The sequence below is a fragment of the Crotalus tigris genome, unplaced genomic scaffold (genome assembly GCF_016545835.1).
Source record: "Crotalus tigris isolate CLP2741 ecotype Arizona unplaced genomic scaffold, ASM1654583v1 scf7180000024361.1375286210:1436186, whole genome shotgun sequence".
NCBI classification, from domain to species: domain Eukaryota; kingdom Metazoa; phylum Chordata; class Lepidosauria; order Squamata; family Viperidae; genus Crotalus; species Crotalus tigris.
In genome coordinates this window covers 330,340-354,859 of record NW_024100529.1, presented here as the reverse complement: position 1 = coordinate 354,859, position 24,520 = coordinate 330,340, and the positions used below count along the sequence as shown (strand labels likewise).

The following is a 24,520-nucleotide window of genomic DNA, read 5'->3' as shown; positions in this document are numbered from 1 at the left end:
TCCTCCTTTTACCCACCTCGAAAGGATGGAAGGCTGAGTCGACCATGAGCCGGTCAGGATTGAACTGCTGGCAGTGGGCAGTGAATTAGCCTGCAATACTGCATTCTAATCACTTTGTCACGAAGGAAGGAAGGAAGGAAGGAAGGAAGGAAAGGAGGGAAGGAAGGAGAGAGGAAGGATGAAAGAAGGGAGGGAGGGAGAATAACAATAGCATTTAGACTTATATGCTACTTCACAATGGTTTACAGTGTTAGCACATTGGCCCCCCGACAATCTGGGTCCTCAGTTTATCGACCTCAGAAGGATGGAAGACTGAGTCAACCTTGAGCCGGTGAGAATCAAATTGCTGACTGTGAGCAGTGAATTAGCCTGCAATGCTACATTGGAAGGAAGGAAGGAGGAGGAAGAGAGGAAGGAGAGAGTAAGGAAGGAGAGAGGGAGGGAGGAAGAATAGCAATAGCACTTAGACTTATATGCTACTTCACAATGGTTTACAGTGTTAGCACATTGGCCCCCCTACTATCTGGGTCCTCAGTTTACCGACCTCAGAAAGATGGAAGACTGAGTCAACCTTAAGCTTATGAGAATCAAACTGCTGACTGTGGGCAGTGAATTAGCCTGCAATGCTACATTGGAAGGAAGGAAGGAAGGAAGGAAGGAAGGAAGGAAGGATGCAAGAAGGGGAGGGAGAGAGGGAGGAGGCAAGAAGGAGGAGAGAGGAAGGAAGGACAGAGGGAGGAAGGATGCAAAAAGGGAGGGAGGGAGGAAAAATAGCAATAGCACTTAGACTTATATACACAGTGGTTTACAGTGTTAGCACATTGCCCTCCCCCCCCCCTGACAATCTGGCTCCTCATTTTACTGACCCCGGAAGGACGCAAGGCTGAGTCAACCTTGAGCCGGTCAAGATCGAACTCCTGGCAGTGGGCAGTGAATTAGCCTGCAATACTGCATTCTAACCACTGCGCCACCCGGGCTCTTGACCATTAATTCCGCGTTAAGGCAGCCTGCTCCCCCATTTGCATTCGCCTGTCTGACCTGCTGCAAATTCGAGCGGGGGCTTCCGAGCTGAGCTCGGCCGTCTGTCGAAACCAGATTCCCGCACCCTCATTGAAAACGAGACGCAAGGAGGAGGAGGAGGAGGAGGGGGAGCAACTAGGAGCCTAATTGTTTATTGGCAGAAGGAAGGGGTGCCAATTCTCCGATGGCCTCTGCCGCCGCGGAGACCCTCATAATACTGGAAAGCCTCTGGGCAGACGTGGGCCCTTCGCAAGAGGAGCTGAGGTCCCGAGGAACGCCAAGGGCGTTTTCCCCGCTGCTTGGCCTGGCAGGTCCCTTGGTTGCCGAAGGTCAGTCTTTGACACGGGTGTAAAGGCTGTCTTGAAGGGTCAAGGGTCCAGGCTGTCCTGCCAGCTTGGCCTAGAGGGCACCGAGGGAGGCGCCCGCCCCCTTTACCAGGCTGGACCCCGGAGGAGCTGGTTGGTGTTGAATCCTCGCCTCCTGCTCACAAAGTGATCTTGGTATTCCGGAAGCTGGAATTATCCCTGCAACACAAAGGAAGGAAACAGAGCAGTTTATGAGTGACAGGCAAAACTAACGAGCGAAGGAGGATGGGAGTCCCTCCCTTGCAGAAGCAGCAAATACTTCCTGGAACCCATTAGCCCTCCCCCCACCATGGCCGTCTGTCAAGTGTGTAGTACACACCACGACTCTCTTTCTGCTTGGACCCTGAGGGTGCCTGAAGGCAGCTAACCCGTTAAGGGCAGGGAAAGCGTCCAACCAGCATGCTTGTTAAGTTTTTGATGGCTTTTTGCATAAAGAGGGTCCCAGTGCAAAAAAAAAAGAGAGAGGGGGAGTCTCAAATAGGCTTCTGTTTTAAACCTCGCGCTGCGAGCGAAAGGACGCGGCCGGCTTTCCCTCCCAGTGTGGATGCTCTCTCTTGTGATTTTTGCGGGCTAGAGGAATTGTAGGGTGGGGAGAGGGTCCAAGACAGGGGTCTTCAAACTTGGCCCTTTGATGACTTGTGGACTTTAACGCCCAGAACTCCTCAGCCAGCCTCCTTTTTATTTGTTAGATTTAAGACAGGGGTCTTCAAACTTGGCCCTTTGATGACTGGTGGACTTCAACTCCCAGAATTCCTCAGCCAGCCTCCATTTTGTATGTTAGATTTAAGACAGAGGTCTTCAAACTTGGCTCTTTGATGACTGGTGGACTTCAACTCCCAGAATTCCTCAGCCAGCCTCCATTTTGTATGTTAGATTTAAGACAGAGGTCTTCAAACTTGGCCCTTTGATGACTGGTGGACTTCAACTCCCAGAATTCCTCAGCCAGCCTCCATTTTGTACGTTAGATTTAAGACAGGGGTCTTCAAGTTGAGCTGTGTGCAGATGCTCACGCAGCCCTCTGACCCCCCCCTCCAAGCCGCAAAGATTGGGGACCGCTGATCTACAGAGTCCGCATATTGCCCTCTCCCCAACAATGCGCCAGCCCATCACTCACGTGGCCTGCTTGCGAATAGGCCATGGCCCAGAGATTGGGGGGAGGGGTCCCTGCTGTAGACTGCTTAGAGAGGGCTGTAAAGCAGTACAAAGCGGTATATGAGCCGAGGTGGCGCAGCAGTTAGAGTGCAGTACTGCAGGCCACTTTAGCTGACTGTGTTCAGCAGGTCAGCGGTTCAAATCTCACCGGCTCAAGGTTGACTCAGCCTTCCATCCGTCCGAGGTAGGTAAAATGAGGACCCAGATTGTTGGGGGCAATGTAAATATATATATATATACATTGCTTACTGGTGTACACCGCTTAGAGAGTGCTTGCACTTAAAGCGGTATATAAGTCTCATAAATAAATAAATAAATAAGACTAAGCGCTCTTGCTGTTAACGAAAGGATGCCGAAGGAGCGACCAAAAGAAATGTGAACGACAAAAATTAAATGTTTAAAATGATTTTCAATCATTAAACTGAATTGTCAAATTGTTCCGCGGTGAGCTGTCCCGTTCCGCTGCCATCAAGGGCAACAGCTGGATACGAGGGAACCCCTGGAGGGATACAGATTTTTTTTTTTTTAAGAAAAGGAAAGACTGGAGTCCATCTCAAGCCCGGCCTTGCCCTTGCTTAAAAAAAGGAGCAGATACCTGTGCAATCAAACATTTCACTCTTCTGTAAACTGCCATCTATCAAGGCGATTTGGGTTACTGTGTAATTGTTGCACAATGCCAACAAAGCTTGTTAGTGATGGAAGGTAATAAAACCAACACCTGCTCTAGCTCTTTCTGCTCTGCCTAGGGAGGGTTTCCCTTTTATTGTGGGCTGTTTTTTTTGGGGGGGGGGGGAATGTGTGTGGTGGTGTTGTTCCAGCCCTCCTCCATTCCTGCTCAAGAGCTTGGTGTTTTGTAAGCCTGTGTTGCTTACTCCTGGCAATCCAAGACGATTTGTTTATGCTTCGGAGGTTAATTAGTGAATGGAAAGCAGAGGGGGCCCATGGGGCGTGGCCAATGACAGTCAAGATGGCGGGTGGCGGTCACAATAGTGCAATGGAAGCAGGGGGGGGGGCTTAAATTGGACTGTCCTGGCCGACAATCTGAATTTCTGACTGTACCCTGTAGGCCAGGAGTCTTCAAACTTGGCCCATTCCTGCTCAAGAGCTTGGTGTTTTGTAAGCCTGTGTTGCTTACTCCTGGCAATCCAAGACGATTTGTTTATGCTTCGGAGGTTAATTAGTGAATGGAAAGCAGAGGGGGCCCATGGGGCGTGGCCAATGACAGTCAAGATGGCGGGTGGCGGTCACAATAGTGCAATGGAAGCAGGGGGGGGGGCTTAAATTGGACTGTCCTGGCCGACAATCTGAATTTCTGACTGTACCCTGTAGGCCAGGAGTCTTCAAACTTGGCCCTTTTATGACTCGTGGACTTCAACTCCCAGAATTCCTCAGCCAGCGTGCATGCTGGCTGAGGAATTCTGGGAGCTGAAGTCCACGAGTCATAAAAGGGCCAAGTTTGAAGACCCCTGAAATCTAACATACAAAAGGGAGGTTGGCTGAGGGATTTTGGAAATTGAAGTCCACCAGTCATAAAAGGGCCAAGTTTGAAGGCCCGTCTTAAATCTAACAAACAAAATGGAGGCTGGCTGAGGAATTCTGGGAGTTGAAGTCCCCAAGTCATAAAAGGGCCAAGTTTGAAGACCCCTGTCTTAAATCTAACAAACAAAATGGAGGCTGGCTGAGGAATTCTGGGAGTTGAAGTCCACGAGTCATCAAAGGGCCAAGTTTGAAGACCCCTGTCTTAAATCTAACATACAAAATGGAGGCTGGCTGAGGGATTTTGGGAGTTGAAGTCCACAAGTCATAAAAGGGCCAAGTTTAAAGACTTCTGTCCTAAATCTAACAAACAAAATGGAGGCTGGCTGAGGAATTCTGGGAGTTGAAATCCACAAGTCATAAAAGGGCCAAGTTTGAAGACCTCTGTCCTAAATCTAACAAACAAAATGGAGGCTGACTGAGGAATTCTGGGAGTTGAAGTCCACAAGCCTTAAAGTTGCCAAGAGTAGTGTAGGCACTCCTGACACAAAACCTTTCTAAGGGGATCTTCTACTCTTTGTTCCTTCTACTCCTATTAGGGCCAGCCGGAGACTTAAACATGAAATACACAGCAGCCCGAGAAGGGAAAGCCCAGCGGGGAAGATCTTCCTAGTTGAATGTCAAGTCAACCGTGAAGGCAGATCAAAGCTAGCCTGGATGTTTCCTCCTCCGGATCAGGGATTAGCCCAGCCCCACCACACCCTGCAATAAACAGCACATTCACAACAGCAACAGCAGCAAAATGAAATCAATAAAACGTTTTTAAAAAAAATGAAACCAAGGGGAGCCCAAGAGAGTCACCGGGTTTCCCCTAGCTAATTTTATTTCGGAATGCTCCCCTGGTCTTCTTCTTCCTGGAACTTGAGGGGATGAGGACCATCAGAAGGTGACTCTGGGTGGGTGCTGAACATAGCCATCTAATAGCACTAACAGACTTATATACGGCTTCACAGTGCTTTACGTCCCGCCTCTAAGCGGTTTATGGAGTCAGAATATTATCCCCAACAATCCAGGCCCTCATTTTACCGACCTCGGAAGGCTGAGCCGCCCTTGAGCTGGTCAGGATCGAACTCCTGGCAGTGGGAAGAGTCAGCCTGCAATACTGCATTCTAACCACTGCCCCACCATGGCTTGAAGGAAGGAAGGAAGGAAGGAAGGAAGAAGGGAGGAAGGAAGGAAGGAAGGAAGAAGGGAGGGAGGGAGGCAGGCAGGAAGGAAAGAAAGATGCAAGGAAGAAGAGAGGGAGGGAGGGAGGGAGGAACGAAGAAGTGAGGGAGGAAGGAAGGAAGGGAGGGAAGCAGGCAGGCAGGCAAGAAAGATGCAAGGAAGAAGAGGGAGAGATGAAGGAAGGAAGGAAGGAAGAAGGGAGGGAGGGAGGCAGGCAGGCAAGAAAGATGCAAGGAAGAAGAGAGGGAGGGATGAAGGAAAGAAAGATGCAAGGAAGAAGAGAGGGAGGCAGGCAGAAAGGAAAGAAAGATGCAAGGAAGAAGAGGGAGAGATGAAGGAAGGAAGGAAGGAAGAAGGGAGGGAAGCAGGCAGGCAGGCAAGAAAGATGCAAGGAAGAAGAAGGGAGGGAAGCAGGCAGGCAGGCAAGAAAGATGCAAGGAAGAAGAGAGGGAAGGCAGGAAGGAAAGAAAGATGCAAGGAAGAAGAGGGAAGGAAGGAAGGAAGGAAGAAGGGAGGGAGGGAGGCAGGCAGGCAAGAAAGATGCAAGGAAGAAGAGAGGGAGGGATGAAGGAAAGAAAGATGCAAGGAAGAAGAGAGGGAGGCAGGCAGGAAGGAAAGAAAGATGCAAGGAAGAAGAGGGAGAGATGAAGGAAGGAAGGAAGGAGGAAGGGAGGGAAGCAGGCAGGCAGGCAGGCAAGAAAGATGCAAGGAAGAAGAGAGGGAGGGATGAAGGAAGGAAGGAAGGAAGGAAGGAAGGAAGAAGGGAGGGAAGCAGGCAGGCAGGCAAGAAAGATGCAAGGAAGAAGAGAGGGAGGGATGAAGGAAGGAAGGAAGGAAGGAAGGAAGAAGGGAGGGAGGCAGGCAGGCAGGCAAGAAAGATGCAAGGAAGAAGAGAGGGAGGGAGGGAGGGAGGAAGGAAGGAAGGAAGGAAGGAAGAAGGGAGGGAGGCAGGCAGGAAGGAAAGAAAGATGCAAGGAAGAAGAGAGGGAGGGAGGGAGGGAGGGAGGGAGGAAGGGAGGAAGGAAGGAAGAAGGGAGGAAGGCAGGCAGGAAGGAAAGAAAGATGCAAGGAAGAAGAGAGGGAGGAAGGAAGGAAGGGAGGGAAGCAGGCAGGCAGGCAAGAAAGATCCAAGGAAGAAGAGAGGGAGGGATGAAGGAAGGAAGGAAGGAAGGAAGGAAGGAAGGAAGGAAGGAAGGATAGCAGTGCTAACCACCATGCCACTGTTTCTTCTTCCCTCCCTCTTTGAGCCATGGTGGTGCAGTGGTTAGAATGCCACATTGCCGTTTGACTCTGCCCACTGCTAGGAGTTCGATCCTGACCGGCCCAAGGGCGACTCAGCCTTCCACCCTTCCGAGGTCGGTCAAATGAGGGCCCCGATTGTCGGGGGAGCAAGAGGCTGACTCTGTACACCGCTTAGAGAACACTCTAAAGCAGTCTATAAGTCTATTGCTACTGCTCTTCTTACCCTGAGCCTCAGTTCTACAGAGATGCCTTGTGCAGCAAGCCAACCGGCCACATTTGGACGGAAGATGCTGGACGAGGTCATATCTGCCGGAAGTCCTTCCCAGGTTGTGTTATCGCGTTTTTAAAAGCTGAGAGAGGCAATTGGGGGCTGGCAGGTTGTGCCCGGACTGCCGGTCGTCCTCCAGCTGTGTCGGCAAGTGAGGTGGCAGCTGGCTGGACTGGGGGGCCTTCCTCCCTCCCCACTCGATGGCCCCACATCCACACCACACAAGCAAGCTAAGGATGTACCTGTCAGCCTTGGAAGGGCCTGGGCAACAAAGGAGGCAAGCTCAGGTGTTTTAGGGGCCTGGACACCCGAGAATTTAGCCTAGGCTGCCCCCCCCCCAAAAACCCTCCTTTTCCATGAGATCCCCATTAAGGAGCACTCCCTGCAAATTTCCAAGCCGAGGGGTAAATATCTTCAATCTGGTTAAGGATGGGATAACATGGCTGGGGTTCTTCTTTTTCTTTTTGTTTTTAAATGCCCGGCTAGTTCAGAGCAGCGTGAAATTCAAAGGCGGAACAATTTGGCTTGGTCGCACTTAAAATGCCCTGCTCTGATATGGCAAGATGGCTTAGGACAGTGGTTCTCAACCTGTGGGTCGGGACCCCATTTGGGGTCGAACAACCATTTCACAGGGGTCGCCAAACAACGCAGTCCGCCATTTTTTCCCCCCTTTTCCTTAGCTGTGCTACTCCCTTTTATTCTATTTGGCTTTTGAAAACCAATAGAATAGACTCTCTTGAATAGAGTCCAACAGGAATTGTCCAGGCTGTCTCTGCCCTGCTGAGCCCGCCAAAAGTCCCATTCTGCAAACGGTGCTGCCCCAGTTGAGTAGTCCTCGATTTACGACCGGTTGAGTAGTCCTCGACTTACGACCGGTTGGGGGTCGCGGCATTAAAAAGGTTGAGAACCACTGGCTTAGGAAGATTTTTTTTTAGTTTTATTTTTTTGGAAAAAGACATTGATTAAGGGCAAAGAACCAGCCGGCCAGGAGTATCTCAAGGCTGCAGGCCTTCAAAGTCCCCCGGGGTGGGGGTTGAGTGCGAATGGTGCTGGAGGAGGGGGGGGGAGGGCAGGAACCCTGGCTGAGAGGTGCATCCCATAATGGTTAAAAAAGAAAGATGATGCCCTACCCTGGGCGTGTGAGGGAGGGAGGGAAGACGCTCATTTCAGCGGCCGCTGCTGTTCACCAGGCCATGAAACTCTTCCCAGGCCCTGGCAAGCCAGAGGGGGGTGGGGTGGGAGAAAGCCAAAGGGGGGGAGGAGGAGGAAGAAGGGGAGGGGCCAGGGAAACATACACACAAAAGGAAAAAAACAACACAAGCACTTCAAACCAAAGGCTCAACTCTGAATAAGAGAAAAAGACAATCGCGTGCGGTTTTTAAAGCATTTTTCTGGGCAGGGAAGGCAAAGTTTTCTAAGTTGCTTTCCGGGGGGGGGGGCTGAGATGGAGCCCCACCAGGCCAGGGATCGAAAGGCAGCTGGGATGCCCCCATCCCCATGTGAAGCAGGAGAGATTTGGCTCATATCCAGCCTTTGCTTAGTCCAGGGGTAGGCAAACTTGGCTCTTTTATGACTCATGGACTTCAACTCCCAGAATTCCTGAGCCAGCCATGCTGAGGGGAAAGGGAGAGGTTTCCAAGCTGAGCCATGCTGGCTCAGGAATTCTGGGAGTTGAAGTCCACCAGTCATGAGGGGGCCATAGTTCCCTTTTACTTTTATCAAGGTACAACCTCGTTGAACTTAGTTTTTTTCTATCAAACATGCTCAGAATTGTGTTTCCCATAGACCAGGGGTAGGCAACCTTGGCTCTTTTATGACTGGTGGACTTCAACTCCCAGAATTCCTGAGCCAGCCATGCTGAAGTCCACGAGTCATGAAGGGGCCATAGTTCCCCCATGCTGGCTGAGGAATTCTGGGAGCTGAAGTCTGCGAGTCATGAAGGGGGCCATAGTTCCCCCACGCTGGCTGAGGAATTCTGGGAGTTGAAGTCCACGAGTCATGAAGGGGCCATAGTTCCCCCACGCTGGCTGAGGAATTCTGGGAGTTGGTCCACAAGTCAGAAAAGAGCCAAGGTTACCTACCCCTGGCTTAGTCCCTCATCTCTCTTCTACTCTGCCCTGCCGCCCCCGTCCCTATAAGGTTCCCCTTCCAGGAGCTGGGACTACAAGGTTCTTCTTAGTATACCTACCTTTTACCTGGTTGTGAATGATCCCTTCTCTCTCCACCCCTCCCCAAAGAAGCTGGATAAACAGTTGTTTTGTTTATCAATTGGTACGAAGAGCCCTGGTGATGCAGTGGTTAGAATGGCACGTTGCAGACTGACTCTGCTTACTGCCAGCAGTTCAATCCTGACTGGCTCAAGGTTGACTCAGCCTTCCATCCTTCTGAGGTGGGTAAAAGGAGGACCCAGATTATTGAGGGCAAATAGGCTGACTCTGTGAACTGCTTAGAGAGGGCTGTAAAAGCACTGTGAAGCAGTATATAAGTCTAAGTGCTATTTCCTTCCTTCCTTCCTTCCTTCTTCCTTGCATCTTTCTTTCCTGCCTCCCTCCCGCCTCCCTCTCTTCTTCCTTGCATCATTCTCCCTCCCTCCCTCCCTCCCTCCTTCCTTCCTCCCTCCCTCCCTCCCTCCCTCCCTCCCTTCCTTCCTTCCTTCCTTCTAGCCATGGTGGTGCAGTGGTTAGAATGCAGCATTGCAGGCTAACTCTGCCCACCGCCAGCAGTTCAGTGCTGACCGGCTCCAGGTTGACTCAGCCTTCCATCTTTCTGAGATTGGCAAAATGAGGACCCAGATTGTTTGGGGCAATACGCTGACTCTGTAAACTGCTTAGAGAGGGCTGTAAAAGCACTGTGAAGCGGTATATAAGTCTAAGTACTATTGCTATCCTTCCTTCCTCACTCACTCACTTCTTCCTTGCCTCTTTCCTTCGCCCCTCCCTCCCTCTCCTTAGAGCCATGGTGGTGCAATAGTTAAGAATGCAGCATTGCAGGCTAATTCACCGCCCACAGCCAGGAGTTCGATTCTGACCGGCTCACGGTTGACAAGGTCGGTAAAATGAGGATCCAGATTGTTGAGAGCAAATAGTCTGACTCTGTCAACCGCTTAGAGAGGGCCATAAAAGCACTGTGAAGCGGTATATAAGTCTAAGTGCTATTTGTTATTGCTATCAGTTGTTTTGTGCCTGCCTCTGGAAATAACACCTCCACCGAGACTACCACACAGTCCTAAGCTCTGATTTTTTTTTCAAGAATGGGCTAAATGGTGGACTTTCTGCACTGGGCCCAGAGCAGGGGTCTTTACAATACCCCCTACCATTAGTTTCTGCAGCAGGAGAGCCGTGTGAGTCCATAGCAGCCGAAACCCAAAAGGATGGAAATCAAAACAAATTAGCTGGAAATCAGAAAAGGTGACACCAGACTCTTTTCTGGAGTTTGGCCACCATTAGGTTGAATGCTGTGGAATTACAGGTAGTTCTCAATTTACAACCGTTTGTTTCGTGATCGAAGTTACAACGGCACTTGGAAAAAAGTGACTGACGACCAGTTTTCACAGTTACAGCCGTTGCAGTGGTCACGTAGTCTCGTGATCCAAATTCAGACGCTTGAATTTGCGACGGTCGCAGTGTCCCGGGATCACGAGATCACCTTTTGTGACCTTCTGACCCAGCCAGATTAACAAACCTGTTGCCAACTTAACCACTGCAGTGAGTCACTTAACAACGGAGGGAGGAAAGGTCGTAAAATGGGGCAAAACTCAACTTAACTGCTGTCTCGTTTAGCAACAGAAATTTTGGCCTCAAGAGCAGTCGTAAGTCGAGGACCACCTGCATTGTGGAGTTTCCCCCCCCTCCTCTGAAATGCCAAGGGAATCCTAGTTTAATTGTTTTAGGGTCTGCATCCTTGTTAGTTACCCACAGACTCTACCGGCGGGCGGCCTTATAAGTGGAAATGATAAATCAGGGGTTTCAAACTTGGCCCTTTTATGACTTGTGGACTTCAACTCCCAGAATTCCTCAGCCAGGCACGCTGGCTGAGGAATTCTGGGAGTTGAAGTCCACAAGTCATAAAAGGGCCAAGTTTGAAGAACTCTGTCCTAAATCTAACAAACAAAATGGAGGCTGGCTGAGGAATTCTGGGAGTTGAAGTCCACAAGTCATAAAAGGGCCAGTTTGAAGAACTCTGTCCTAAATCTAACAAACAAAATGGAGGCTGGCTGAGGAATTCTGGGAGTTGAAGTCCACAAGTCATAAAAGGGCCAGGTTTGAAGACCCCTGTTATAAAACAATGAACGAAAATATTTCTAGTACTGTTTTAAATGGTTGCTTTTATGATATTCAAGATGCAGTTGCACAAGGAGAGGTCCCAAAATATACACAAGAACGAACGAACACACACACACACACACACACACACACACACACAGTATCGTCCTAATGTAAGAACATCTCCAGTCATGTCAGGACATAACCACCACACATCCTCCTACAGAATACAAGATAGAGCGGGAAGGGACCTTGGAGGTCTTCTAGTCCAACCTCCTGCTCAAGCAGGAGATTCTATGCAGGAAGTCCTTGACTTACAACACGTTCATTCAGCGAATGTTTATAAAGTTACAAGGGCCCTGCAATAAGTGACTTAGGACCATTTTTCAGAGTTACGACCTTTGTAACGTCCCCCGGGATCATGTGGCCAAAATTCAGATGCTGAGGAGGAGACTGGAGGGGGGGTGTGGACATGGAAGAGGAGGGGGACTGTGGGGTCCTTGGTGCCCTCTGAACCTGGTTATTTTCTTGCAGACGTTTCACGGCCCAATTAGGTAACATCATCAGTGCTAGAAGGGAGTGGGGCTTGTTGCTGATTATATACAAAGAGTTTGCCCTGTAAATGTTGATGGGTCCCCCGAATAGGCTGTTATTTACCGCTAGCTTGTTTGTCTGAATGGGTAGTTCCCTGACTGGGGTATGTTTACCTGATTATTGGTCTAGTGTCAACTTTGATCGCCCCCTTTCTGCTTTGGGGCAGCCCTGCAACTTTCCAAAGCTGAGCAAAAGGAACATGGTCACCCATCACCCCTCCAACCGATACTGTCCACACTGACTGAATATAAACTGCCCTCTTGATGGCCTTATCTTTCCTAGGCTGGTAGAACATGCGGGCTGTTAACCAGAGAAGAAAGAAAGAAAGAAAGAAAGAAAGAGAGAGAGAGAGAGAGAGAGAGGGAGGGAGGGAGGGAGGGAGGGAGAAAGAAAGAAAGAAGGAAGGAAGGAAGGAAAGAGAGAGAAAGAAAGAAAGAAAAAGAAAGAAAGGAAAGAAAGGAAAGAAAGGAAAGAAAGGAAAGAAAGAAGGAAAGAAAGAAAGAAAGAAAGAAAGAAAGAAAGAAAGAAAGAAAGAAAGAAAGAAAGAAAGAAAGAAAGAACCCATGCTTTCTGATCCCTCCAAGACTTGACACAACCTGGGCCAATGCATCGTTTTGCAAGCCGCACACGGAATCTGTTAATAGAGCCATTTTTTTAGATTGGGAAAGGGGGGGGGGGAACCAATCGCTCCCAGTCACAGCTTGCTTTAAATCTGCTTTGCTAATGACACCCAGAATAAACATAAAAACCCGCTCTGGCTATATATGCCGCAAAAGTGCTTTCAAATAAATCTCGGGGAACGGGTCTAATGGGGCGGCCGCTGGGGCTATTTTTCTTGCCGATGGAGAAAAAGGAACTGGGGGGGGGGGAGAGAGAGAGATCCAGCCTGCCTGCTTAACAAAGCTAGACAAATGGGGAGAGGAATGTCTTAAATCTCCTGGTTGCAGAACGGGACAACTTGCCCCAGACATCTCGCCAAGGGACAATTCAACAATTCGATTTAATGATTTAAAATAATTTAAAATAGCAATAGCAATGCCACTTGTCTACTGCTTCCTAGGGCTTTACAGCCCCTCCTTAGGCGGTTTACAGAGTCAGCCTCTTTGCCCCCAACCATCTGGGTCCTCCTTTTACCCACCTCGAAAGGATGGAAGGCTGAGTCGACCATGAGCCGGTCAGGATCGAACTGCTGGCAGTGGGCAGTGAATTAGCCTGCAATAGTGCATTCTAACCACTGGGCCATCACAGGAGCGAAGGAGGGAGGGAGGGAGGGAGGGAAGGAAGGAACAGCAATAGCACTTAGACTTATATACCACTTCACAGAGCTTTACAGCCCTCTCTAAGCGGTTTGCAGAGTCAGCATCTTGTCCCCAATAATCTGGGTCCTCATTTTACCCACCTCAGAAGGATGGAAGGCTGAGTTAACTTTGAGCGGGTCTGGATTGAACTGCTGGCAGTGGGCAGAGTCAGCCAGCAATATTGTATTCTAACCACTGGGCCACCACAGAAGGGAGGGAGGGAGGGAGAAAGGAAGGATGGATGGATGGAAGGAAGGAAGGAAGGAAGGAAGGAAGGGAAGGGAGGGAGGGAGGGAGGGAGGGAGGAAGGAAAGAAGGAAGGAACAATAGCACACTTACAGTAGTGGCCAAAATTGTGGAAACCTTTTGGGAAAAGTGTATTTTTAGGTTTGATGGCTAATAACACTACTTTTGTTTTGGAGCAGCACCCTAAAATTATATATCAATGGAAAGATAATTTAATCAAGAATGTAATGCAACAAAGTTTGTTCAATTATCTGTACTGTAGTCTATGAAAAGTTATGGCCAAATAACCAGAAAAAGGAAGCACAACTTGCTTAGGTTGATATCAGGTAGCTTTTCTTCATCTGATTGTAGCCAATGAGCATGAGTGTTTAGAGCAGTGGTTCTCAACCTTTTTAATGCCGTAACCCCAACCGGTCGTAAGTCGAGGACTACTCAATCGGTCGTAAGTCGAGGACTACTCAACTGTTGCAGCACCGTTTGCAGAATGGGGCTTTTGCCGGGCTCAGCAGGGCAGAGACAGCCTGGACAATTCCTATTGGCTTTTGAAAGCCAATAGAATTAGACTCAATTCAAGAGAGTCTATTCTATTGGCTTTCAAAAGCCAATAGAATAAAAGGGAGTAGCACAGCTAAGGAAAAGGGGGAAAAAATGGTGGACTGCGTTGTTTGGCGACCCCTGTGAAATGGTCGTTCGACCCCAAATGGGGTCCCGACCCACAGGTTGAGAACCGCTGGTTTAGAGAGTCAATCGTGTGTCCTCTTGTTTTGGCCATGAGCCAAACAGATCACAGTTAGGACTCAGTGATTGATATCATGTATTGAAGCTGAAAGGAGGACATTGGTCAGTGTGTTATGTGATGGCTATCAAGTCGTCGCGTGAAATAAAGGACTGTTGCAGCCGTCATTAACTTTGTACCGGTAAGTAGCTTTTTGGAAGTCTGATGTAACTTCAAATCGTCATTAAGCGAGCAGTCCTTAAGCAAGGACTACCTGTACCTGGAGAACTCCTGCACTTATTGTGAGTCTGTGCCAGCCAGTGGACCCGGCAGCTGAATCCGGGGAATCAGAGGAGGAAGAGGAGGGGCCTGGAGAGCCATCAGAGTCGGAGGAAGGCTCTGATGAGCTCCAGGACTTACACTCTGATGAAGAGCTTGGCCCTTCCAATCGTGCTCAGGCTGAGACCCAGCTGTGCGGGGAAGCTGAGTCAAACTCTGAGGACTCACAGCTGGAAGACATTAGAGACGCTCACAAACGCAGACAGGCAACAAGAGCAGGACAGAGGGAGGCAATGGGGCGACTCCAAGGGAGGAGGAGAAGGCATTGAGAAGCCATGCCTGGGGACTGCATAATAAAAAGGGAAGGTGTGGGTGGTGCTAATTGCTGAAGGCAACCATTTGCAAAGGACTCAAGTTTCATGGAATCCTGTTCTGTTTGCCTTGTCTGTGAACAATTCTTCATTTGAATCGTGCTCTCTTTGCCTTTGGGACAATTCTCCATTTGCATCGTGTTTTGTTTGTCTTTGCTTTTGGGACATTTTGCAGGTCTGTACCTAATTAATAAAAGGGGTTTGTTTTTCCTGCATCTCCAGCCTACTTGTTAAAAGAGGGGTTGGTCCTTGTGAGTTAACAAGGACTCACGTAGGCTGGGACAGAACAGCACTGTAGAGGTTCAAACCTGACATTTGTCCAGAAAACCAAACTGCAAATAACTTGTAAAATTTGCCGGGGGCGGGAGACGGGGAGAGGAGGCGGCGGGGGGAGGAGGGCAAATGAAAAATTAAATCTCCACTACAGACAGATGACCGTAATGTCTGGGTTGTAAAGCTCTTGGTGACTTGGCGCACGCTGGAAGCCTGACCGTCCAAGGCGCCTGCCCATCTGCACTGGCCGGGCCATTGGTTTTTAAATGGCAATAACTGCTTTAATTTGGATTTTGCAAAGATGGCTTTGGGGGGGCCTTTGGCGTCAAAGGTGGATTACGAACCCCGTAAGCACATGGGAAGCCTGGCCCACCACAAGGAACGTCCCACAGATTCCTTGCCTCCAAGCTGCTCTTCCAGTGCAGGGCAGAAATGATTAGAAAGCCACTTGGAGTAGGGTGGGCATACGGGGGAGGAATTCCTGATAGATCAGCGGTTCTCAGCCTGTGGGTCGGGACCCCATTTGGGGTCGAACGACCATTTCACGGGGGTCGCCAAACAACGCAGTCCGCCATTTTTTCCTCCTTTTCCTTAGCTGTGCTACTCCCTTTTATTCTATTGGCTTTTGAAAGCCAATAGAATAGCCTCTCTTGAATAGAGACTAATTCTGTTGGCTTTCAAAAGCCAATAGGAATTGTCCAGGCTGTCTCTGCCCTGCTGAGCCCGCCTAAAGTCCCATTCTGCAAACGGTGCTGCACCAGTTGAGTAGTCCTCGACTTACGACTGGTTGGGGGTCGCGGCATTAAAAAGGTTGAGAACCACTGTGATAAATGGAAGAGCTTTCTTTTTCCGTGATGTACAGACAGTCCTCAAGTTACAACAGTGTGTTTAGTGACCCAGTTGCAACAGCACTGAAAAATGAGACTTATGACCGTTTTCCCACCTAACGGCTGTTGCAGCATTCCCAGCGGTCATGGGATCAAAATTCAGACAGCTGGCAACTGACTCGTATTTATGACGGTTGCAGTGCCCTGGGGTCATGTGGATCTGCTTTTGCCACCTTCTCCTAAACAAAGTCAATGGGGAAGCCAGGCTCTCTACACAAGTGTGTTATGGGGACTGCAGCCAAGAAATTAAAAGAGGCTTCCTCCTGGGGAGGAAAGCTATGGCAAATCTAGACAACTTACTAAAAAGCAGAAACATCATCCTGCCAACAAAAGGGCGTATAGTTTTATGGTTTTCCCAGTTGCAATGCATGGCTGTGAAAGTGGGACCATAAGAAAGGCTGAGCACAAAAGAATGGAGGCCTTTGAACTCTGGTGCTGGAGAAGACTCCTGCGAGTCCCTTGGACTGCAAGGCGATCAAACCGGTCAGTCCTAGAAGAGGTCAACCCTGACTGCTCTTTAGAAGGCCAGATCCTGAAGCTGAAACTCAAGTCCTTTGGCCACCTAATGAGCAGGAAGGACTCCCTGGAGAAGAGCCTGATGCTGGGAAAGACGGAGGGCAAGAGAAGAAGGGGACGACAGAGAATGAGGTGGCTGGATGGAGTCACTGAAGCAGTAGACGTGAGCTTAAATGGACTCCAGAAGATGGCGGAGGACAGGAAGGCCTGGAGGAACGTTGTCCGTGGGATTGCGATGGGCTGGACACGACTTCGCAACTAACAATAACAACGTAACAACTATAAGCAAGGAAGATCACAAAGTGGGGCAAAACTCACCTAACTGCTTTCTCGCTTAGCAACAGAGTTTCTGGGTTCAACTGTGGTTGTAAATCGAGGGCTACCCGTATTCAAAGCATAAATCCAGAAGCGATGGAAGGATTAGGGATTAGAACAGGGGTGTCAATGCTGCTAACAGCGGATGTTTTGGCTTTGGCAACAGATGGGAGATGTAGCCATTTCCTTATTTTTACTTTTAGAGTTAGATGATGCTGGGGAGGGGGGGATGTGCATGAGAGTTCAACTAAACATAACAATACTGGACCTAGCGTGAGAATCAAGGTTGTTGAAATAAGAGATGATAAGAATTGAGGGGGAATGTGATTTATGAATGTTAATTGGAGGAGGGAATTGTGCTTTGATACTATGTGCTCAAGAGGAGGGAGGGGGGAGAATTCAGTTTTTGGCTTCGATTATGTTCATGCTGATATTATGCTTCTCAAATAAAGATTCTTTACGGTAAACAATGCCTCGAAGTTCTTTGAAGAATTTCATTTGTCGGAACCATGACAAGGGGTCCCCAACCGCTTGGGCAGCAGAGACCGGTTCCGTGGTGAAAAGTTTTTCTGCGGACTGGAGAGTTGCGTGGGTTTGTGTGCTGCCTGCATCCCACGGATGGGACTTTGCGTGCTTGTGCGGACCGGTTGCTGGCATGCCGTGGCCCGGTACCGGTCCAAGGACCGGAGGGTTGGGGGACCCCTGGATTAGAAAACAGGCAGCTAAAGAGCCCATGAAAATGGTATACAGAACACTTTCTACAACTCCAGCCAATTTGACTTCCTGAATTGCCCGCAGAATTGGGATTTTTTCACCCCCCTAAAGCTGACAGTTCGGGGAGGCTCTGCAGACAAAAAAGGAACAAGTCAATTGACCTCTTTCTGCTTTGATGCTCTCTCTCTCTCTTTTTTTTTAACTTCGGTGCTTCGGGGCCAAATTAGTTCCGTGCTGGAAGCTGCTAAAATTACGCGGCTAAAAAGGAGACTGACAGTTACAATCTCGGCCATAAGGGGATATCTCGGGCACAAGCAGCTGCATCGCCAAATTCGTTTTCCAAGTGGCGAGCCTCTCCACGTCCTGGTTCCTGCGCCGGTTATTTATTTTACGGCATTTTGCCTCACGTTTGAAGACATGTCAGCTGGGCGTTCCAGATGTACGAGGATGCAACACGCATCGTGGGCAGGCCGGATGGCCTCAGCCCCCGCAGGCGTCCGGGGAGGCGCACGTCTGGGGAAGGCTTAAACAGGTGCGCGCCACTGGAGTGGCAGAGCACCCAAATGCTCTGAGCTGCTGTTAACCAATTCGTTAATAAATCTCCTTTCCTGTTAAGCAAGCAGCTTCCCTCCACTCCTTACCCTCCCTAAATCTCCCTCCCCACAATCAGAAGCCTGCAGCTATGCCGAGGTTATTTATGAAGTATTATCGGGGATTTCTTCCATTTTCCATCTGTTTCTCTGGCACAAGGGGATGCTGTAAAGAGCCTGCTGCTGCATGGAAAAGCAGGAAACATGGTGTGTGTGTGTTCGCGTGCATTTCATCACGGATATAAAAAAAGCCCAGGAAATGGAAGAAATAAAGGAACATTCAGTTCAGCATCTGACTGGTCTACCTTCAAATGAGGGAGCTTTGGAGAGCCAGCTCTTGCTGGCCACCCCAGGCTTGCAGTGCCATGTCCCCCTAAAATAATAAATCCCTTTGTGCAACACATACGCAACACAGATGGCCCTTGTGAATAAACCAGGCTGTAAAATGTGGGACGGTTGCTGGATTGCAGCAGAGGGAGAATAATATAAAACCATAAAAACTTAAATATTGACAGAATGCCTGCTTTGTCTGCCCAAGCCTCCTCGGTCTAGAAAAAAAATGGCAACTGCTTCATTTTAAGGGTATGGTGGCACCCTTAGTGTCATCATCACTAGTTGGGGAACACAATGCCTAGAGCACAGGTCGGCAACCTGTGGCTCCGGAGCCGCATGCGGCTCTTTGAGCCTTCCCCTGTGGCTCCCAGCCTCCTCTGCCTTTGCAGAGAGAGACAGAGACAGGCAATTGCGCTTCCCTGATTCTGTGTGTGTGTGTGTGTGTGTTTTGTGTGTGTGTGTGTATGTAAAAGAGAGTGCACTCACATTGTTCTCCGAGGAGCTGAAAAGCTTCCTGGGCGGAGCTCCTCCCTTTGCTGCGTCTCTGCAGGAAGCAGGAAGGGCAGGAGAGAGCTAGCTAGCCCAGCTAGGCTGACTCGGGAATTCTGGGAGTTGAAGTCCATGAGTCATAAAAGACACGAGGTTGCCTACCCCTGAGATTGTTGGAGAACAACTTGAAGCTTACCAGGTGAGCAGCAGATGGGGGGGAGAAAGAGAGAGAGAGAAAGAGAGAGAGGGAGGGAGGGGGAGAGAGAGAGGAAAGAGAGAGAAAGAAAGAGAGTGGGGGAAGGGGAGTGGCAGACCAAGGGCAGAGAGGGAGGGAGGGAGAGAGACACAGAGAGAGAGAGAGAGACCCTTTTGACATCTAAAATGAAGATAACACTGCATATATCCTTTTTTTACCTCTGTGTGTATGTAATTTTATTCTCTTAAAGCATTATCTCGGTGATCATTGTTTTAATAGTATGGATATTCCCAAGAGTCATATTTTTACTTTTATTTTTAATGTGTGTGTGTGTGTGTGTGTGTGTGTGTATACACACACACACATACACAAACTCTCTCTCTCTCTCTCTCTCACACACACACACACACACACACCTATAATAAAGATAAAAAAGGATATATGCAGTGTTATCTTCATTTTAGATATCAAAAGGGTTTTGCGGCTCCCAGTGTTTTGTTTTTGGTGGGAAACGGGTTCAAGTGGCTCTTTGAGTGTTTTGGGTTGCCTATCCCTGGCCTAGAGGAATGGCTGCAGAGAACCAAAGCTCCGGCTCACCTGTGCCTAATCTCCGCTGGTGAGTTATTGCAGGGAGGGGAAGGAAGGAAGGAAGGAAGGAAGGAAGGAAGGAAGGAAGGAAGGAAGGAAGGAAGGAAGGAAGGAAGGAAGGAAGGAAGGAAGGAAGGAAGGAAGGATAAGGAAGAGAGATAGAAGAAGGGAGGAAAGGAGATGGGGAAGGAAGAAAAGAAGGAAGTGAGGGGGAAAGAGGGAGGGAGATGGGGGAAGGAAGGAAGGAAGGAAGGGAGAAGGAAAGAAGGGGGAGGGAAGAAAGGAGATAGGTAGGTAGCAAGGAAGGAAGGAAGGAGGGAGATAGATGGGAGAAGGAAGGAGTAGGAAGGAAGGATAAGAAGGAAGAGAGATGGAAGAAGGGAGGAGGGAGGGAGGGAAGGAAGGGAGATGGGAGGAAGGAAGCAGGGAGGGAGAAAGGGAGGGGAGGAGATAGGAAGGAAGGAAGAAGAGAAGGAAGTGAGGGGGAGAGGGAGGGAGATGGGGAAGGAAGGAAGGAAGGAAGGAAGGAAGGGAGATGGGAAAAGGAAAGAAGGGGGAGGGAAGAAAGGAGGAAGGAAGGAAGGAAGGAAGGAAGGAAGGAAGGAAGGAAGGAAGGAAGGAAGGAAGGAAAGACTTCAAGAATTTATCTCACTAGAGATCTGGGGGTTCAGCTAGACTGCCAAATCTCCAGATGGAAATCTAATACGGTGACCAAGACATGGCCAGCAATTTCCCCCTCCGGTAGGTGCTTCTTGGAGACAGCAGGGACAACTCCTGAGGAAGCCCTATACCAGTGGTGGCGAACCTATGGCACGGGTGCCAGAGGCGGCACTCGGAGCCCTCTCTGTGGGCGCACGTGCCGTTGCCCCAGCCTCGCCTCCCCCCATGACCCCCTCCTCTCCAGCAGCCCCCCTGGAGGAGAGTCGCCCTCAAGCGTGGCCCGCACGGAGCAGCGCAGCCAAGGACGTGACAGCCAGGCAGCGTAGACAAGACTCTGCCCTCACGCCCCATCGCGCACAGTTGATGCTGCGGGGCGCGGGCAGAGGGCGTGGCCTACATGGCGCTGCTGGGCTGCCTGGGTGATTTGCGGCAGGCTCTGGAGGCGGTGAGTGGCCCTGCGGGCAGGTTGGGGGGACAGGGGGTGGAGCAGGGGCGAGGCCAATTTTTGGGCACTCGGTCTCTAAAAGGTTCGCCATCATTGCCCCAGAAAACCGTTATTAAGTGAATTTTGACCCATTTTACAACCTTCCTTGCCACAGTTGTTATAGGAATTGCTGCAACTTACGGTAAGCCGAGGACTTTTGATCTGATCCTACCGGAGAATTTATTTTATTTTATTTTTTGGCGGGTAGGAAGGATCCTATAGGGGGAGGATCCTACCTTATTTTACTGTTCTCAGGGCTGAGTTTTATTTTCTGCCCTGTTCGATTAGTTGTTGGGTTTTTTTTAACGTCAGTCCTCATCACCCAACCGGCATCTTTGGTTACAGAGCACTTTAGGTGTTTTTTTCCACATTCGTCACCCCAACCCCCCCAATTTCTCAAATACGCGGCAATCTTTTATCATTTCTGGCGGAAAATAAACGTTCATCTTGCGCTAGCAGCCTGCGCTCTGGTAAACTGGAAGAGCTTTCTTGAAAATACGCTTGTCTCCTTCATCTATTACTCTCCTCTGTTCTGGTTTAAAAGGGCCCTTGTCACTGAGGGAGCTGGGGAAATTTAATATACGGCGTTTAGAACGATGGGAAATCATTTGTACAGCCGCAGTCCATTTACATAGAGCCTTCTTGAGAGCATTTATAAATCTAATGGGCTTATACATCCTCGTTAGTTTCCGTAGTTTATTGCCCCCAGCAAGGCAGAGCGGGCCCACACGACACATTTTTCTCACGCCAGTTTGGCTCACGGGCGCAAAGAATTCGAACCCCAGACCGGCGACTATGGGAAATTTGGGTTGGAAAGCAGATTGCGTCGGGGGTTTGGGGGCCAGGCTGGTTCCCCTTGGAGGCTGCACTGTTCAGTTTGGGATGAGAAACCCATCAGAGCAAAAAAAAACAACAACAACAGGTAGTCCTTGACTTACAACCACGATGGAGCCCAAAATTTATGCATGCTGAGCGAGAAATGAGTTCGGCGAGTTTTAGCCCCATTTTATGATTTTTCTTGCCACATTTGTTAAGTGAACCACTGCACTTGGTCTTCAAACTAGGCCCTTTTATGACTTGAGGACTTCAACTCCCAGAATTCCTCAGCCAGCCATGCCTGTTTTGTTTTTTTTCTCTTACCTCCTCTAGTGGAGAGATTGCATAGGAAGGGATTACAAGAGAGTAAGCATGCCTAGCTGAAGAATTCTGGGAGTTGAAGTCCACAAGTCATAAAAGGGCCAAGTTTGAAGACCCTGTGTTAAATGAATATTACCAATAGCAATAGGACTTAAGACTTATATACCCCTTCCCAGTGCTTTACAGTCCTCTCTAAGCAGTTTACAAAGTCAGCATTTTACAGTAGTGGCCAAAATTGTGGAAACCTTTTGGGAAAAGTGTATTTTTCAGGTTTGATGGCTAATAACACCACCACCACCCTTTTTGGAGTAGTAACCATAAAATTATATATCAGTGGAAAGATAATTTAATTGAGAATGTAATGCAACAAAGTTTGTTCAATTATCTGTACTGTATTCTATGAAATATTATAGCCAAAGAACTAGAAAAAGGAAGCACAACTTGCTTTGGTTGATCTCAAGTAGCTTTCCTTCATCTGATTGTAGCCAATGAGCATGAGTGTTTAGAGAGCCAATCGGATGTTTTGACAATGAGCCAATCAGATCACAGTAGGATCCAGTTATTGATGTCATGTATTGAAGCTGAGAGGAGGACATTAGTGTGTTATGTGATGGCTATCAAGTTGGTTGGGTTTTTTTTGTGTTCTTTCACTGAGTAAGCTTGTAAAACGTCATAAAATTAAAGTAATGGTTCAAAGAGTTGACTGGTCGCCCAGAAAGCCATGTAAAATAGTATTATTAAGTGAAGAAGGCTGCAGTTATAAAGAAATTAGGAGAAAAATGGGTGGAATCTTAAATCAAAGATGGCATTTTTACTGTACACTTTTCCCAAAAGGTTTCCACAATTTTGGCCACTGTTGTAAGTTAAGCGAATCTGGTGTCCCCATCAGAAGGCCACGAGAGGGGATCACGTGATCCTGGGACACTGCAACCGTCCTAAATGTGAGTTGGTTGCCGAGCGTCTGGGTTTTGATCACGTGACCGTGCAGGTCTTAAGTGCGAAAAGTGGTCGTACGTCACTATTTCCAGTGGTGTTGTAACTTTGAACGGTTACTAAATGAACTGTAGTTAAGTGAAGGACTACCTTAACTTACAAGCTTTCGTTGACTCAGCGTTCAAAAAGTCACAGCATCCCTGAAAAAAGTGACTTATGGTCAACTCCTCATATTTACGACTGTCGTTAACAGTCCGCCGGACATGGGATCAAAATTCGGGCGCTTGGCAACCAGCCTGCATTCACGACGCTTGCAGCATTCCGGGGTCACGTGATCAACCTTTGCCCCCTTCCTAGCCGGCTTCTGACAAGCCGAGTCAACGGGGGAAGCCGGGTTTGCTAAACAACTGTGTGATTCACTTAACGGCAGTGATTCGCTTAACGGCCATGGCTAAAAGAGGTTGTAAAATCGGGCCGACTCATTTAACCACCCTCTCTTTGCTTAGTGACAGAAATTCCCAGTCTCAGGTGTGGTTGGAAACCGAGGCAGTTTAACTGTAAAAGGTAGTTTGTGTAGCATTGGCCGTTCGGAGCAAGGTTTTTTCATTTTTTCGGGGAGGGGGGGGGCAATTGTAAGATTCAGGGCGTTCCCAAGTTACGACCATTTGACGTTCTGATGGACTTAAGAAAGCTAATTATGACTCATCCTTGAGGCCAGGCGACGCCATTTTGATTGCTTGGCAGCTGGCTCCCGTTTGCAGCATCCTGTGGTCCACAGGGCCACGATTTCCAACTTTTTTTTTTTTTTTTTTGACAGTTTCCAACAAAACTTTAATCTGGTTGTTTTTAGTGATTGTTTTGTTTTATGGTATTGATTGGTTGTCTTAGAAAGGCTGAGCGCCAAAGAATTGAGGCCATTGAACTCTGGTGCTGGAGAAGATTCCTGCGAGTCCCTTGGACTGCAAGGCGATCAAATCGGTCAGTCCTAGAAGAGATCAACCCCGACTGCTCTTTAGAAGGCCAAATCCTGCAGTTGAAACTCAAATACTTTGGCCACCTAATGAGAAGGAAGGACTCACTGGAGAAGGGCCTAATGCTGGGAAAGATGGAGGGCAAGAGAAGAAGGGGACGACAGAGAACGAGGTGGCTGGATGGAGTCCCTGAAGCAGTAGGTGTGAACTTAAATGGACTCCAGAAGATGGTAGAGGACAGGAAGACTTGGAGGAACGTGGTCCATGGGGTCGCGAGGGGTCGGACACGACTTCGCAACTAACAAGAACAAGTGATTTTATTACTTTAAAATGTTTTTAGTATTTTACCTCTAATATATATTTTTTTGAATTGTAAACCTCCCAAAGTGAGATGAGTGACTGGCTGCAGAAATTGATTGATTGAATGATGGATAAATGAATGAAAAAATCCATTCCTAAGAATGGATCCGCTTAATAACCCCGTGATTTTACTTAATGGCCACATGATTTGAATTTCCATCGTGGTAACTCATTTCCCACAGTCATAACAACACTTGTAAAGTCAAGTCCAACCATGTGGTGCCTCCACTTACGACCGTAATGGCTTACAGCCGAGATTCCAGTCTCCATTGTGGTGTTAAGTCAAGGACTTCCTGCGGGTGGACTTCAACTTCAACCCCCAGGTGACTGGGGAATTCTGGGAGCTGAATTCTCTAAGCCACCATTGCTCAACATTGAGAAATGGTGGCTTGGAGATGGCCTAATGCAGGTAGCTCTCAACTTATAACAGTTCATTTAGTGGCCGTGCCAAGTTACAACAAAACTGAGGCCGAGTGCCCAAACCGCAACCCAAAACCCACTTATTTATTGCAAAGTGCCAGGGCCGCATCGGCATTGTGGTGCCCTCGGGGAGGGGGGT

The 24,520-nt window shown here is 48.8% G+C and overlaps 1 protein-coding gene across 3 annotated transcripts in view; it reads right to left on the bottom strand.

Annotated features, from left to right (window-relative positions):
* Positions 1-1,156: 1,156 nt before the first annotated feature.
* Positions 1,157-24,520, bottom strand: part of EIF4E2 (eukaryotic translation initiation factor 4E family member 2) — a 48,266-nt gene continuing 24,902 nt past the window's right edge. For 2 of the 3 annotated variants that reach the window (XM_039327390.1, XM_039327388.1), the window contains 2 exons: positions 7,881-7,962; positions 1,157-1,544 (listed from right to left, as the gene is read on the bottom strand). In XM_039327390.1, coding sequence (XP_039183324.1) covers positions 7,917-7,962 — 46 coding nt within the window. In that variant the 3' untranslated portion in view covers positions 1,157-1,544; positions 7,881-7,916. The remainder of the gene's footprint in view (positions 1,545-7,880; positions 7,963-24,520) is intronic. The other variant, XM_039327389.1, reaches the window with a different exon arrangement.